At 41.1% G+C, this 14,739-nt stretch overlaps 1 protein-coding gene across 3 annotated transcripts in view; it reads left to right on the top strand.

The window, feature by feature from the left end:
- Positions 1–14,739, top strand: part of DTNBP1 (dystrobrevin binding protein 1) — a 121,975-nt gene that overhangs the window by 52,565 nt on the left and 54,671 nt on the right. For all 3 annotated transcript variants that reach the window (XM_036087268.2, XM_036087294.2, XM_036087285.2), the window contains one exon: positions 9,174–9,196. In XM_036087268.2, coding sequence (XP_035943161.1) covers positions 9,174–9,196 — 23 coding nt within the window. The remainder of the gene's footprint in view (positions 1–9,173; positions 9,197–14,739) is intronic.

Below are 14,739 nucleotides of genomic sequence, written 5' to 3'. Positions count from 1 at the left end.
CTAAAACATGGTGCGACCCTTTGCTTTGCCCCTCAGGCATTCTTGGTGGATTCTAGAGAAGGGACAGGCAGAGATATGCTTAGCAGCCTGCCCCACCTGCTCGCTCTCTGGTCAGTGGCCGGAAAAGTCAGGGGAAAGACAGCAACAGGAAAGGGAGGGTGCCACCTGCTCTTCTCGGGCTGCTTGCTCTCGCATGGTTATATTGGCCCCGTTTCTCTGTGGTCTCTCTTCCTACCTGCATTCTGCCATTTCTAGTCTTCGTTCTGGCTCAGAAAAATGGCACTGTCATTGTTTCAAAGGACATTGGGTCATTAGCTACTGGAGAGGTTTGATCCTGGATTTCAAAGAGGGACATTCTCCCCCAAAGTGAGCAACGTTTTTCTTTCTCTCTGGAAGTTCCATGCCATGTTCTGTTTATGACGAATTCTTCTCGTTATACTGATATCAGAGAAGTGCATTACTGTCACATAAAACAGCACATTATTTCTTTGAGGAGGAGAAGCTGATATATTAGCTCTCAAGGATGAACTCAGATGAGAATTTATCACTTGATAGCAATGTTCTGTGCTTTTACATGGATTTAAAAACAAAGTATTCCATAAAATTATAAACATTGGACTGACTCAAGGAAAGTGAAAACACTATTTTACCTTATAAGCGAACTTTTAAAAAGATTTATTCATTCATTCAGTTGAAAGGACAAGATGCTTGGCACACTAAAGTGAAAATATTGATAGAGAAAGAAAATTGAATAAAGGTTGTGTAACATGAAGACATTAATAGAGACACAATCCATGATGTACTTTGAATATTTAATCTGTATTTTTTAAATCCTTAGTTTTTAGGGAGCCAAGTCCATTGACAAATCCTTATTTACCTGACTTCTTGAAGCTGTCCGCTCTTGACTTCTACAACACTAGGATCCTAACTTTGCTTCTCTACCCTAGGTTGGTTTTCAGTTTCCTACGTAGGCGCTTTAATGTTGGTATTCCCTTGGCTTCTGCTCTGGGTTATTGCCGCCTCCCATTCTGCATACCCTCCCCAGGTAGTCCTTCCATCTCCTTGGCTCATCTACCACCCACGTGGTGACCATGATCAAATCACTGTCTTCGGTTCAGGTCTCTCTTCTACCTGGAGAATCAGTTGCCATCTGGACATCCTTACTTGGACATCTCAATGGACGTCTCAAGAGCAGCCTGCCCCAAATTATATTCCACAGCAACACTTGACCTTTTCTTGTTTCAATAAGGCATCAACATCTATAGATCTACCCATTCCACAAACATGGGAGTGATCAAAATCTCTTTCCCCCTCTCCTGCCATCTCTGCTCAGTTCCCAGTCTAGGCCAGTCCTGTGTTTCATGAATCTGTTCTTGCCTTTCTGTCTTCACTGATCCTTTCCAGCTCACATCTGTGCAGCCTCAGTCATAGTGACAGCTTCCTCCATTAGTCTCCCTGTCTATAATCGTGTCCCTCGGACCATTTATATTACTGTCATTTTTTTTTCTAAAATACAGATATGATTAAGACTTCTCACCATCTTTAAGATAAAAACTCAGTTATGATAATTGTGTTAGTTAGGTAACAGTAACATTTATTTAGCATTTACTGTGTACCAGGTACTGTGCTTAAAAACTGTAGTCTAAATTAACTCAGAGAATTCCCATAAGGACTGTCTCAGGAGACGTACTCTCCTTTTTACCAGCAAGGAAAATCAGACTAGGGGAGATTAAATAATTTCCCAGGAGTTGGCAGAGCCAGGAAGTGGCAAGGCTACACCGGGACCAGTGTCTCTTGGACTTAAAATTGTCTCTTCATACCCTTTATGTTATACCAGCTCCACACAAAGCTGTCCACCCTCTGGGACTGGATGCTGTGGAGTATGAAAACCATCTTGCTTCTCTCAGAGCTTTGATCACTTCAGCTCTCATGACTGCCAATTATAAAAATGAGCAAGCAAAGTTTTTCCGTAGTGGTACCACTGGATCACGAACACATCTGGATGTGGGATGCATGATTTTTTCCTTTAATCTACCTTCTGCCCCATCAGCCACACACTCACCATGCCTGTGGGGACATACGGTTTCAGGCAGTGTTGCGTGGTTAGATGATGCCGAGAAACAACAGACCACAGCCTTGGTAATAACTGAGTGGTAGACTGGGTTTTTTTAGGAAATTGGATGGCCAATTAAAAATTTTGAATTAAAAAAAAATCAGTAATACAAAGGTATTAGAATTCTTTCATTTATTTGATAATTTAAAAATTAGTTACCATGGGTTAGTCACTGAACACTTCTCAGTACATCAGTGAGAAGAAAGGTGTTTAACAGACTTTTTGAAGCTCACTCGATATCTTCAAGGGCATGCTGGGTTTTCCCTTTAGTTCACATCAGTGATGATGGCATTCAATTTTAGTTTCATCAGTTTCCTAAAAAGGAATGTGCTTTCATAGAGCTGAGTGGACCCAGATGTTGCCCCAGAATTTGGGGTATCTCTGACTTTTATATACACGACTCGTATCCAGTAGACTTGGTGGTTTACTTTACTTAGGTACTTTCTGGTGGGGCTGAAATATCTTAGGTCGGTCACAACTTGCATTTACGGAGGCTGTGTGCCCTTGAACTACACTCTGGGTGCCACAGATCACACACGCTTGGAGTCCGAGAGGCACAGATTTTATTCCCAGTCCTCTCTCTTATTAACTGTGTAGCCTTTGATCTTCAAGCCCCGCTTTCTTCATTGTATATGTGTTATATAGTAAGAGCTCAGTAAATATCCCTTGTTCCTATGTCATCCTTCTTTATCCTGCTTCCTTCAACCACCTGCGTCTCCCTCCAACTCAAAGAGATTTGCATGGAAAACAGGCCAAGGAAAGTAATCTTGCAAGTTTGGGGGGAATTTAATCCATACATAACTTAATGCTGCCACCAACCATCTGATCTCCTAGACCTTCATTATCTTGGGGGGGGGGGGCATTTTTTTTTTAATTCCAAATCTTTGTTACCATATCGTTCAGACTCTTTCCAATCTTAAATGCCAGTATTCTAGGATCCTCTCATTTCATTATTTTTTAGGCTGTGCTTTCCCAAAGTGGATAAATATATGGATCTATGTTAATAGCATGATAAATAAGGACTTAGTGCAGTTTTTACAATGAACTAGCTGCTTTTTAAGAGGTTTCATTTTACAGATAATGTTAAAAATGTCTTGTTCTGCAACATATCCCCTGGGCAGGATCTGTGTAAGAAATAAATAACAACAGGGATTTCGAAGATACAGATGGTTTTGAGAAAATTCACCTCAAGCTAGAAGGCCAACTCTCTTTCCCCTCCTCTCTTTCCCCTCCCCCCACCCACCTTCTGCCCTGTCAACCCCAAACCCACCAAGCCTGTAAGGATACACATTTTCATGACTGTAGGATGCAGGGAACAGCAGACTTGATGATGATGAGTGGTAGGTGGGCCATTTTGAAAGAGGTGTTGTGAGATCTTTCCTGTGAACAGTTAGTCGTGGTGATAGATTCTGTCCATCAGCCGTAACAAAGGGACGCCCTTCAAGTCTGTTCTAACCAAAAAGTACTGCTGGTAATTCTTAAAAAAAAAAAAAAATTCCCCTAAATATTTTCAGATGTGAAGAAAAATGTTTGAACGGATGCTGCGGTTGGCTGTTGCGTGTGGTGGCTTGCCGCACAGAATGCTTGTGTTCGCTTCTGTCACGGATTTGTCCTTGGGAAGCCGTTCAGTATGTGGAGTGTGCCTCCCTCTGTGAGATGATTGTATTTATGGAGATATTTATCCAGTGGTTCCAATCTGTAAGTTTGCGTCTGTGAGTCTGATTTAGTTGATTTCCATACATGTACAGATTTAATACATTTCCTGGAATATTCCACAGACTATTTATTAGTATGATTCTTTGTTCTTTTTATTCTGCCCTTGTAACTCAATCCCTGTAGAGAAAATGATTAAATAGCACTTTCACCCTTTGGAAATATTATTAGATTTTGAGTCTGGTGTTATTTGTTGAATGTTTTAGTTTCAGGGTTCATTATGCTGAAGTTTGTAAAGGCATTTGCTGAACCGAGTACATTTTAAAATATGGTAAAACCTAAGAGAGAGTATTTCAGTTCTTTCTACTTATTTGAGCTTTGAAAATACTATTAAATTATGAAAAATAAGAGACTCAAATTTTTGGAAATGAAAGTGGCAAACACATGAGATACTTTGTGATCAGACTTTTTTTTATAAAGAATAAAATTCTCAGGGCACCTGGGTGGCTCAGTCAGTTGGGCGTCTGCCTTTGGCTCGGGTCATGATCCTGGGATCGAGCCCCGCGTCGGGCTCCCTGCTTCTCCCTCTGCCCCTCCCCACTGCTCATGCTCTCTCTCTCTCTCTGTCTCTCAAAAATAAATAAAATCTTTTAAAAAAATTTCTCTATAGTTGCAGCAAGGACTTCCTTGAAGAAGCAGATCTTAGTCATTCCTTGATTTTCTGAGTGTCAGTTGGGTCCGACTCTGCTCGTGGATGGTCATGGTGGATGAGACAGGACTTCTGCACGCCGAGCCCATAATTGTAGAGATGATGTCTGTACAGAAATAACTGCATCACATGAAGTTTTATAACACCAATAAGAGTTAAGCACTATAGGAGTTTAGATAAGGGGAGATCGCCTATTGGGTGTCAAAGGTGAACTTGAAAACTGTTCCACACTGATCATTGTCATTTCCATTTCTAATAGAGTTTGGAGAGTGACCAGAACTTAAAACACCTGCTTAACCTATGCCTTTCATTTGGTTAACTGAGAGAGTGACATAATGGTTAAGAGTAAAATATCTGCCGTGTCCTCAGTAAGCGTTACCCATCATCCTGCAAAACTCAGGCCCATCCTTGCTCCTCCAGAAAGCCTTTGCTACAAACCAAGGTGTACGCGTTGCTCCCTCTTTATTCCTTGAGAAGCCTCAGCCTGTCGTTACCAGAGCACCCATCTGTAAGATCAATTTCTAATTGTCTCTCTCACTGGAGTCCCTTGAGGTTATGAGACATGCATATTCCAAACCTAGCACTATTCCTAATGTCTAAGGCTCATAAATTTTTGTTGAATGAATGATTGAACACAACAAAAATTACAGTCGGTATAAGAAAACGGGTACAAGGTTGATAACAGTGATGGAGAGAAATGGATGAATTCAGGGTCTGTTTTGAGATAGAAGTGACAGGGTTTCTTGATGCATTGGATGTGAAGAATGAAGGAACGGATGAAGCGTACTTGAGGAAGTTGGTGATGCCGTTAACGATATGCAGGAGCCTGGAGAAGAGTAGGCTGTCTCGCACGTGCTGTTTGAGAAGCCTGCTCCGCTGGAGTGGAGATCTCAAACACGCAGTTGCATGGGAGTCTGGAGCTCAGAGAAGACATCAAGTTAGGAAATATAAATCCAGAAGTCCGCGTATAGTTGATATTTAAGGCTACATAGCTGGGTGAAATTGCCTTGTGAGAGAATGTGAGTGAAGGAGAGAGAGAGAGAGAGCCCAAAACCAGTCTTGCCACGAGCACTCCAGTGCTGTGGTCTGGGAGAGGTGGAGGGGCTAGCAAAAGAATCCAAGAAAGCAGGAAAAACTAGAGGGAACTTTCTCAGGGGATTGCCAGTTGGGTCAAATGCTGCTGAGGGATTCAGATGAAAAGTGAGAAGTGATCATTGCATTTGGCAACAACAAGGTTGGTGACCTTGACTCTGCAGGGGTGGGGTCTGGAAGCCAAGTTGGAATCCGCCCAAGACTGGGAAGTCAGGGAGTAGAAATCTGTAGGAGCTACATTTTTGAGTAGCCTCCTCAGCAGGGTGGGCATCGTGTCTTTCAGCATCACCAGATTATTTCATCAAATTCCGAACTGAACTCCCACACTGTTCCTCTTCCCAAGTGTTCCATTATTAATGGACTCACGTTCCTCCAGCGGTGCAGACCGGAACCTCCACGGTGAATGTCCTCCTCTCCTTCCTCCGCTTATCCCCGTGGGATCAGTTGCCGGGACTGTTGAGTCTTCTCCATAGCATTTTGCAAACCAGACCCCTCCTGTTCATCGCCCTTGCCACTTAAGTTGCTCTTCCCAGGCACTAATTAGCTCTTCTTCAAACTCCTCTGTAGTTTCCTGAGTACTCCCTGCTTTTATTCTCCCCCTTGTCGGTAGATCTATCCATCACAGCTAGAATGCTCTTCCTAAAGCACAGCTTTGCTCCTGCTAGTCTGCTAAAAATAAAACCAGATCCTTTTAGCCTGGCACTCAGAACCCTCTACCTTTTTAACCTTGTCTCCCACACGTTTCTCTTCATTCAGCCCGTTGTTCTCAAGTGTTTGCTCTTGCCTAAATCTATAACCTGCATCATCTGACCTTCGTGCCTTCAGTCTCACTGTCACGTCTGCTTGGCAAGCCTGTCCCTCTCTTCTCTTCTGTCGTCTGTACCTCCAGATGCTTATGACCCCTAATAAATGTGAGGTCTACCCTAAAAACCAGGAAATTTCAAGGCTTTCACTGCTGCTGCTTTACTGTATCAGTCCTTTCAAAGTTCCCTGACGCTGATTTTTCCTTTACACCATGGTTATCCTTCCCTTCGCTACCTCAGCCAGTGTTCCTTTTTAGGAAGTGGGTACAGGAATGATTTCCTGTCTGGAAGGAAGTTTCTCGGAGATTTTACTAACAGTGTGGGTCATGATATTCCGTAAATAGAGGACACTGACACAGGGCGCTGCTAGGCTTCTCCCCATTTCCCGGGCAACACCTTCCCGTTGAGGTGACGGGCAAGAGGTGAGCACCCACCTCCTAATGAGAGGCAGCTTTCCTCCATTGGGCAGCTACCCATCAAGGAAATAGATGATTTGTCTGGCTTTTAGTTGTTGCGATTTGGGGATTTGGGGGTGGGAGTAGGGGAAACGTCTCTGAGATTGTTACTCTTGAGTTCCAGCTTTTTAAAACAGAAGATGCCTTTTGGGAATTTTGCTCAGTGTTAACACATTCTAAAAGAAAGCCAGCATGGGGCGCCTGGGTGGCTCAGTCGGTTAAGCGGCTGCCTTCGGCTCGGGTCGTGATCCCAGGGTACTGGGATCGAGCCCCGCATCGGGCTCCCTGCTCGGCGGAGAGCCTGCTTCTCCCTCTCCCTCTGTCTGCCGCTCTGCCTACTTGTGCTCTCTCTCTCTGTTAAATAAATAAAAATCTTGAAAAAAATAAAAATAAAAAAATAAAAAAAAATAAAAAAAAAAAGAAAGCCAGCGTGTTCTAAAGCTCCTAATCAGAAAAGAATTACTCATTAGAATATGGAACTGAGGGCTCTGTCATCCCTTCCACCTCTCAGGGGGCTTGGGGAATTGCTCCTGGGAGGGCATCAGTGGGAAGCACATCGAAGGTGTCTTTGCAAGATGTTCTCTGACAATCCATGTTGCCTCTCAGGTATTTTCAGTTTCATCCCATTATTGGAGGATAGAGTAAGTTTTAGACACATTTAACTTGTACCTAATTAATCTTTCAAGAATGAAGTGGGACTGCTGGCTGAAGGGAAACAATTGCATTATTTTCTTTTTTTTTTTAAGATGGGATTGAAAATAGCATTCTTTGTCTCAGTTAACGAACTATGTTGCTGGAGCACTGTTAGGAGGAGTCGGTGTTTTGGAAGAAAGGAGTGAGGTGACCATCTGATTTCAGAGCCTTTCCTTGGCTGTGACAGGAGTATTCCGTGCTTGGCCTTCCAGCAGGCTCATTGCCCGTCCCCCCACCAGCTGGTGATTGCAGTCAACTATTTTGGAACATGAGGGGTATTGTAATTAGTGGTGTGGAAAACTGACTCGCGAATTCAAAACAGCCCTCGATGTTTAGAAAAACCTAGAGTGCAAGTAAGAGATAAATGTCTCCTATTCTGAGTGGGATAACAAGCTTTTACCAAATAAACTCACCTCCTCAATAGTACTTCTTATCAGTACTGATAAAGAGGGAAAATCTAGTTAAAAAATTAGGAAGGAAAACCTGAAAACAACTTACTTCTTTGTCAAAAATGTTTTGTCTTATGATTGTTCATCTATTTTCTGCTGCTGTACATTTCCCCAGGAAACTTGGTGTCTCAGGATCCTTAATTGACACTGACAAAATGACAAACCAGAGCATGTCCTGGAGGCTTGGCCCTTTTGTGTCAGGATGAGCTGTGGACCCCAGTCCTTTGATATGTGCTTTCCTCTTTCACTTAAAAGGGGAGATAACTGTTCTTATTCTGGATGATTATTAACCAAAGATCTCAAAAATCTGTTATTTAATATTGAGCCAATTGTTAAGTGCTTTTATAAATTGATTCTTATATATATGAGATGATTCATAACTGGTATTAAAATGCTTTTTGTGGGGCGCCTGCGTGGCTCAGTCGTTAAGCGTCTGCCTTCGGCTCAGGTCATGATCCCGGGGTCCTGGGATCGAATCCCACATCAGACTCCCTGCTCCATGGGAAGCCTGCTTCTCCCTCTCCCACTCCCCCTGCTTGTGTTCACTCTTTCACTGTGTCTCTCTCTGTCAAATAAATAAATAAAAATCTTTAAAAATAAATAAGTAAAATGGTTTTTTTTATAAGTGTTTTAATTGTTTAAATTCTGGTAGAATTTTTTTAAGCCATTAGTAAAGTAATAGCAGAAAAACTGAAAAATTGTATTGGTAATTTCAGTTAGTTTAGACTAATTGTATTGGTAATTTCAGTAAAGCATGCGGGAACATCCAGAAACACCACTCTGGGCTTTTCAAGGAAAAGCCTTTTTATTATAATCTAAGAGCAGTTTCCAATAAGAATAGATTATTTTAAAATTTACATTTTCTTAACAGACAAAAAAACCCCAGACTCTTAAATACAGAGAACAACAAACTGGTGGTCGCCAGAGGGGAGGGGGGAGTAGAGGGATGAGGGAAATAGGTAAAGAGGATGAAGAGGTACAGATTTCTAGTTATAAGTAAGTCACAGAGATGGAAAGTACAGCATAGGGAATATAGTCAATAATATTGTATTAATGTTTGGTGACAGTTGGTGACGACACTTACTGTGGTGAGCACTGAGCAATGTATAGAATTGTTGAATCATTTATGTTGCACACCTGAAACTAATATAACACTATGTAATTATACTTCAAATAAATAAAATTTACAATTTTTTTTTTCTACAGGAAGGAACTCGAAACCTTCAAAGGTAATTTTGTGTTTAATTCTTCACTTTAAAGTAAATGAGAATTAATTGATGTCAGATGTTCTCTCTTGATGATGAACTCATTCCTTTTTCTTTAAATCAGGTTACATAAAAAAAAAGTTTACTTAATCCTGTTTTTGTAAGTTTTATTTAATCACAACTGGTTTTGATATCCTTTGAGCTGTAACACATATACTAAGTGAAAGTTTCTGCTGATGACCGTTGCAAGTAATATGTTAGGATGGCATAGTCCTAACTTTGAGGTTGTTGTGAATCCTAGTTTGAGAAGATTCTGGTTTCTCGTGTGCACAGTCTGGGCCATGTGGAGAGGGCATGGTGATAAAGAAAGAGATGCGATCGATCCCATCAGTCACCTGAACTTCCAAAAGGTGTTTGGTGCTGGGTCCTGCCCTGCCATTGTCTTGTAACTTTGGATAAGTCTCTTGCCTTATTTTATTCAGGCTTGGTTTCTCCACCTGTAAAATGAGACGCTCTGTGAACTGTATTCTGAGATACCAAAAGCACCCCGTATTGCCTTTTCATTTTAGGGACCTTTTGAAGGTGGGGCACTGGAAAAATAACTCCAGGTCGTGTTGACCCTTGCTGGTCAAGGAGCAGCACTAGTGCAAAATAGAGAAAACCACAAACTCTCCAGCAGCTCCGACCCCTTCCAGCACACTGTTTTTCAATAACTGATAAGCAGTTACTCAGAGAAGTCAGTGTTCTCCGACAGACTCATCCCAGTAACTAGGAAGGCTTTGGATTATTGCCTTTTATAGTACACATTAAACTAGTTTTATGCTTATTGTATTTCACATAGAAGTTAGTATTGACTAAGATTTACTGAATGAGTAAAGATTGTCCCGTTTATCATTTACAGTTGAATTGTGTATGGTCTGTTTAGGTGTTTTGGGAAAATGACTAACCTTCAAGATAAAAGGTATAAAGGCTGTTCCTGCTGTGACTCTAATTGAACAGACTTGTTTTGGCTGGAAGATCTGTTTACCTGAGTACAGTTACAGTAAAATGATTGAGTTTGTGGCTAGTTTGCTGAGGGTAATGTTAAGTGATCATGTGATAGAATGTGTTCTCATGGTTATCATTATTCCTAATCAGTTTGTGCACCAGGACTCATGTACGTTATTTTCCATCCGTGGTTGAAAATAAGATTTGAAATCCTCATAAAATGTTCTTTTCCCTCTCATTCTTTCTTTTTGTAGGCTAGCATTTTCTTATATAACATTAGGAGAAGGAAGAAAGCAATCAAGTTAATACTGAAAGACAGGCAGGGACACAGATGATGCAAAATGTCAACTTCACTTCATCTCAGGACTGGAGCCTTCCCCCCCCCCTCTTTTTTTTGGTATGACAGTATTCACAATAAAAGAAGACACCAGCCATTTGTAAAAAGGTTAGGTAGTGTTACATATTACTCGAGAATAATTCAATTAATGCTGACTTATCTCATTTATACACATGCGCCTAATTATGGTATGGCATGTAACGGCGCATCCCACCCACCCATAAGCCAAGTAAAGCTCTTATATTTGAACAAACTGTAAATCGATTATTTCATCATATCAAAAATTTTTAGTACCAATATTCATTGAAAATTCTTTCCTCCTGAGGGTTTTGCTAATATTTCAAAAGCATGAGTAAAAGAGAAATGTAACTGTTCTTTCAAGACATTCACCGAGGAAGGAGGAAAAAAGAAAGGAGAAAAATCATACAAATTTTAACAGTTTCTTATTGTTTGAATGTTGTCTTTGGTTTTCCGATATAGGTTACAGGAAAGCAAAAGATGTTACTTTGTCTAATTGTTTTATTCAACTCTTGTAGTTGTATTTGGAAGCTTTTTTTCTAAGTTGGTAAAAGGCTAACTTTGGGGAACAAAAACAAAATTAGTAACCCTCAAAGATAGTGGTACAGATCAGTATCATGCACGTTCTGGGTTCTTCCTCTGTACCCCACGGATGTTAGTGCATTCCCAGGGGCCGTCTCTAGCACGGCTCTACAGTATTATTGAGACTGGCTATTTATTGTTCGTTTTTTAAAATATTAGCAGGAAGGTTTTCTCTGTTCCCTGAATATTTCTTTGTTTTTTGTTTGTTTTGAGAGAGAGAGAGAGCCGGGTGGGGGTGGGGGGAGAGACAGAGGGAGAGAATCTTAAGCAGGCTCCCCGCTCAGTGCAGAGCCCGACACGGGGCTCCATCTCACAACCCTGAGATCATGATCTGAGCTGAAATCAAGAGTCAGATGCTCAACCAGCCACCCAGGCGCCCCTCCCCCGAATATTGCATTTTTAAAAAACTTTTAAATGATAGTCCCTTGAATATTAAACAATAGAAAAAGGAGGGTAGGATTTCAGAAATCTTTAATTTTTATTTTCAGTGGGGAAGGAATTCCATTATTGTAAGCATGTGTAGAGTAAATAAGGTTTTCACAGTGCTTAAGGACATAGGAAATTGGCCATGAATAGACCTGTCTGTTCATCAGGCATTATTTATCATTTTTCCATTTTAATTTTAAAAATAGATTGTCATTCTTGGGGCGCCTGGGTGGCTCAGTCTGTTAAGCGTCTGCCTTCGGCTCAGGTCGTGATCCCAGGGTCCTGGGATCGAGCCCCACAACGGGCTCCTGGCTCAGCGAGGAGCCTGCTTCTCCCACTCCCTCTGCCTCTCTCCCTGCTCATGCTCTCCTCTGTCTCTGTATCTCTGTGTCTCAAATGAATAAATAAAATCTTTAAAAAAAAAAAAAGATTGTCATTCCATGTATAAATCTAAAAATCACTCGTAAGATTTTTAAAGTATAAGTCTAGAAATATTGCGCCACTGGATTGGATATTGCTCGTACCTCCATCATTCCTAACTTAACATGGCTTTGCTATGCAGACTCATTCTATCTTCACTTAAGCGCCTCACCAAATTAACCATCGTTCTCCATAAGATGTGCAGACTGATACCCAGAGCATGCTGAATACTCAAGGCTGATAGGTACTCCCCAGTACACCCAAATACTTCTATTTCCACTACTTGCATTGAATGCTTACCCAGGGTGAGTTGTTTGCTCTCCAACTCATTTATACATGTTATTATAATCTGCAGTTCAATTAAATATCAGAGAAAATGATGAAACCTCAGTGTTAAGGAGAACTGTTTGTAAGAAAACTAAGTTGACAGCTTTGGAAGATTTGGTATAGGTAAAATAGGTAAATAGATTTTAAAATTGCTGCAAAAGGTAAAATTCAGAATTAGAAAAGAAGTGGGAAAAAATAATAAAAGTCCTGAAAGGTTCCATACATGGATTGTTTCAAGCATCTTAAATTCCTGCTCTGCTTTTCAAAATAGACTGGAAATTTTATTCACGGTAGTATGGTAGCTTATGCAAGAATTTTCAATCAGTGGATCTATGCTCAAAAAATTCACGAGTTGAAGTATGGTTATATTTTATATTAAAGTGTTTGTACATGTGTTTTTAATGGATTCCTATATTAACTGCTTTTTAAAAATTAAATTACCGGGGCTCCTGAGTGGTGCAGTGGTGCTTCCCTACTCTTCATTTCGCCTCAAGTCATGATCTCAGGGTTGTGAGATCGAGCCCCGTGTTGGGCTCCATGCTCAATGTGGAGTCTGCTTGAGATTCTCTCTCCCTCTCCTTCTGTCCCTCCCACTTGTGCTCTCTTTTTCTCTAAAATAAATAAATAAATCTTTAAAAAAATTTAAATGACCAACATGGGATCCACTTGTGTCCTATAAGAGGATGTCCATTGTAATCTCTTTAATATAAAATTACCCAGCCATGTCAGAAAGGTGACAGACAGTGTGAAGACATGCCAGGATTTAGGAGTTACCACTATCACAGTGAGTGGATCATCATGAGAGGATGTGGGCAAAAGCAGCTAAGGCCAGCCTGATATGGTGTGATCACAGTTACGGTTCAGCTATGGAAAGTGAAACCAAAGAAGGACATAGGGCTGGAGTGGTTAGAGAAATGGAAGACCAAGACAATTTAGTGATAAGGAAGGACAGAGAGGAGAAAGTTTAAAGGAGAAGTGGTTATCAGTGATATAAGTAATGCAGAATGGGGAAATCCCATTGGATTTGACAGTGAACAGATTGTCAAATTGGTAATTGGTAATTGGAAAGAGCTATTTGTAAAGGGAGAATCCAGGTTGCAAATCAGAAAATCAGAAGTGTTATGAGAAGTTAGCGTACAAAGGTGATGTGAACTCAGTATTCTTTCAAGAATGAATGGAAAGAAATGAAAAAGTAACATGAGAGAATCAGGGTTAAGGTCAAGGGAGAGGGTGAAATTGAGGATATTAAGGAGTTGAGTAAGTTCCTGGAGAAGATGGAAGGCAGTGATACCCAGATGAATTATCCTTGGAAAGGATCCAGGGACATCTCTTTCCTGAAACCTTAGAGAAGGAAAGATGCCTGGTAATATGGGGAAAAGCTGACATGGAGGGAAGAAACAATTTTTTGAGAATCCATTTAGAGTAAGATGGTCTGAATTTTGCAGGGCTAGGCCCAGAAGTAGAAATAAAAACTGAAGCAAATATGCTGGGAATTGGGAGGACGCATATAGTGGATCAGCAGTGTGGTAATCTTGGAAGCCAGTGGGAGCATGGTTAACATGCCTGGCCGTGGAATTCAGGCTGGCAGGGAGAGGCCTGACTAGACCAGGAAAATAAGCAAGCTATGAGGCACTGGGGATGGTGTGCACCATAAAGATGGAGAGCACGGCAATGGTTGAGGTAGATCTTGGGATCAAAGATGGAAGTTTGAAATCTTAGCGGTGGAACAGTTCCCAGTGATGACGATCGCAAAATTTGAGTAAAAATAGAAGTCATAAAATTGTAGAGGTTATCTGTATCAGAGTTCTGACGCCACTGGGGGTCTCACGTGTTTGGATGACTCTTGGATGTGAACTGTAGATACTTCTGGCTTGGCAGCCTTAGCATGCTATAAATCTGGATGTATGATGTATGGTAGATGGTAAACTTGGGTAGAGTTTGTAGATTCCACCCAAGAGTTAGCTTAACATGTAAGGTACGACTGTCCAGCTGCCATTTGGCAATATTGAAGTGATGGAGACTCAGGTTGGATCATGTAACTGCTCTCTGTCCTCAAGGAGCGAAAGCGCTGGGATAAAGCTTGTAGGATAAAAAGGCAGATACATACGTTTAATGTAATGTAAGAAATATTATAATAGAAATAAGCACACTAAGGCAGGAATAATGGACTACTTAGAGAGGGGCAGCGGCACTTGAACTGGATCTGAATGAGGAGTGCTTACCAGGTTGGAAAGGGTAATAAGGACATTCCAGAAAAAGGAAAGAACAATTGCAAAGAGGCAGAGATGTTTATTTCGAGAACACAAGTTAAGATTTAACTTCTTGTTCAATGAGGGAACTACAAATAATTTGTTAACAGCTAAAGCATATGGTGTGTGGGGCAGAAGTAGTGAGGGCTGCAGTTGAGATGTAGGCAGGGACAAATGATACACAGCCTCAAATGTCACAAAAAGGAGTTTAGACTTTTTCC

This window comes from Halichoerus grypus, chromosome 9, assembly GCF_964656455.1.
Source record: "Halichoerus grypus chromosome 9, mHalGry1.hap1.1, whole genome shotgun sequence".
Lineage (NCBI taxonomy): Eukaryota > Metazoa > Chordata > Mammalia > Carnivora > Phocidae > Halichoerus > Halichoerus grypus.
Note: the sequence above shows the minus strand (reverse complement) of the source record. Positions and strands in the feature narration are given on the sequence as shown.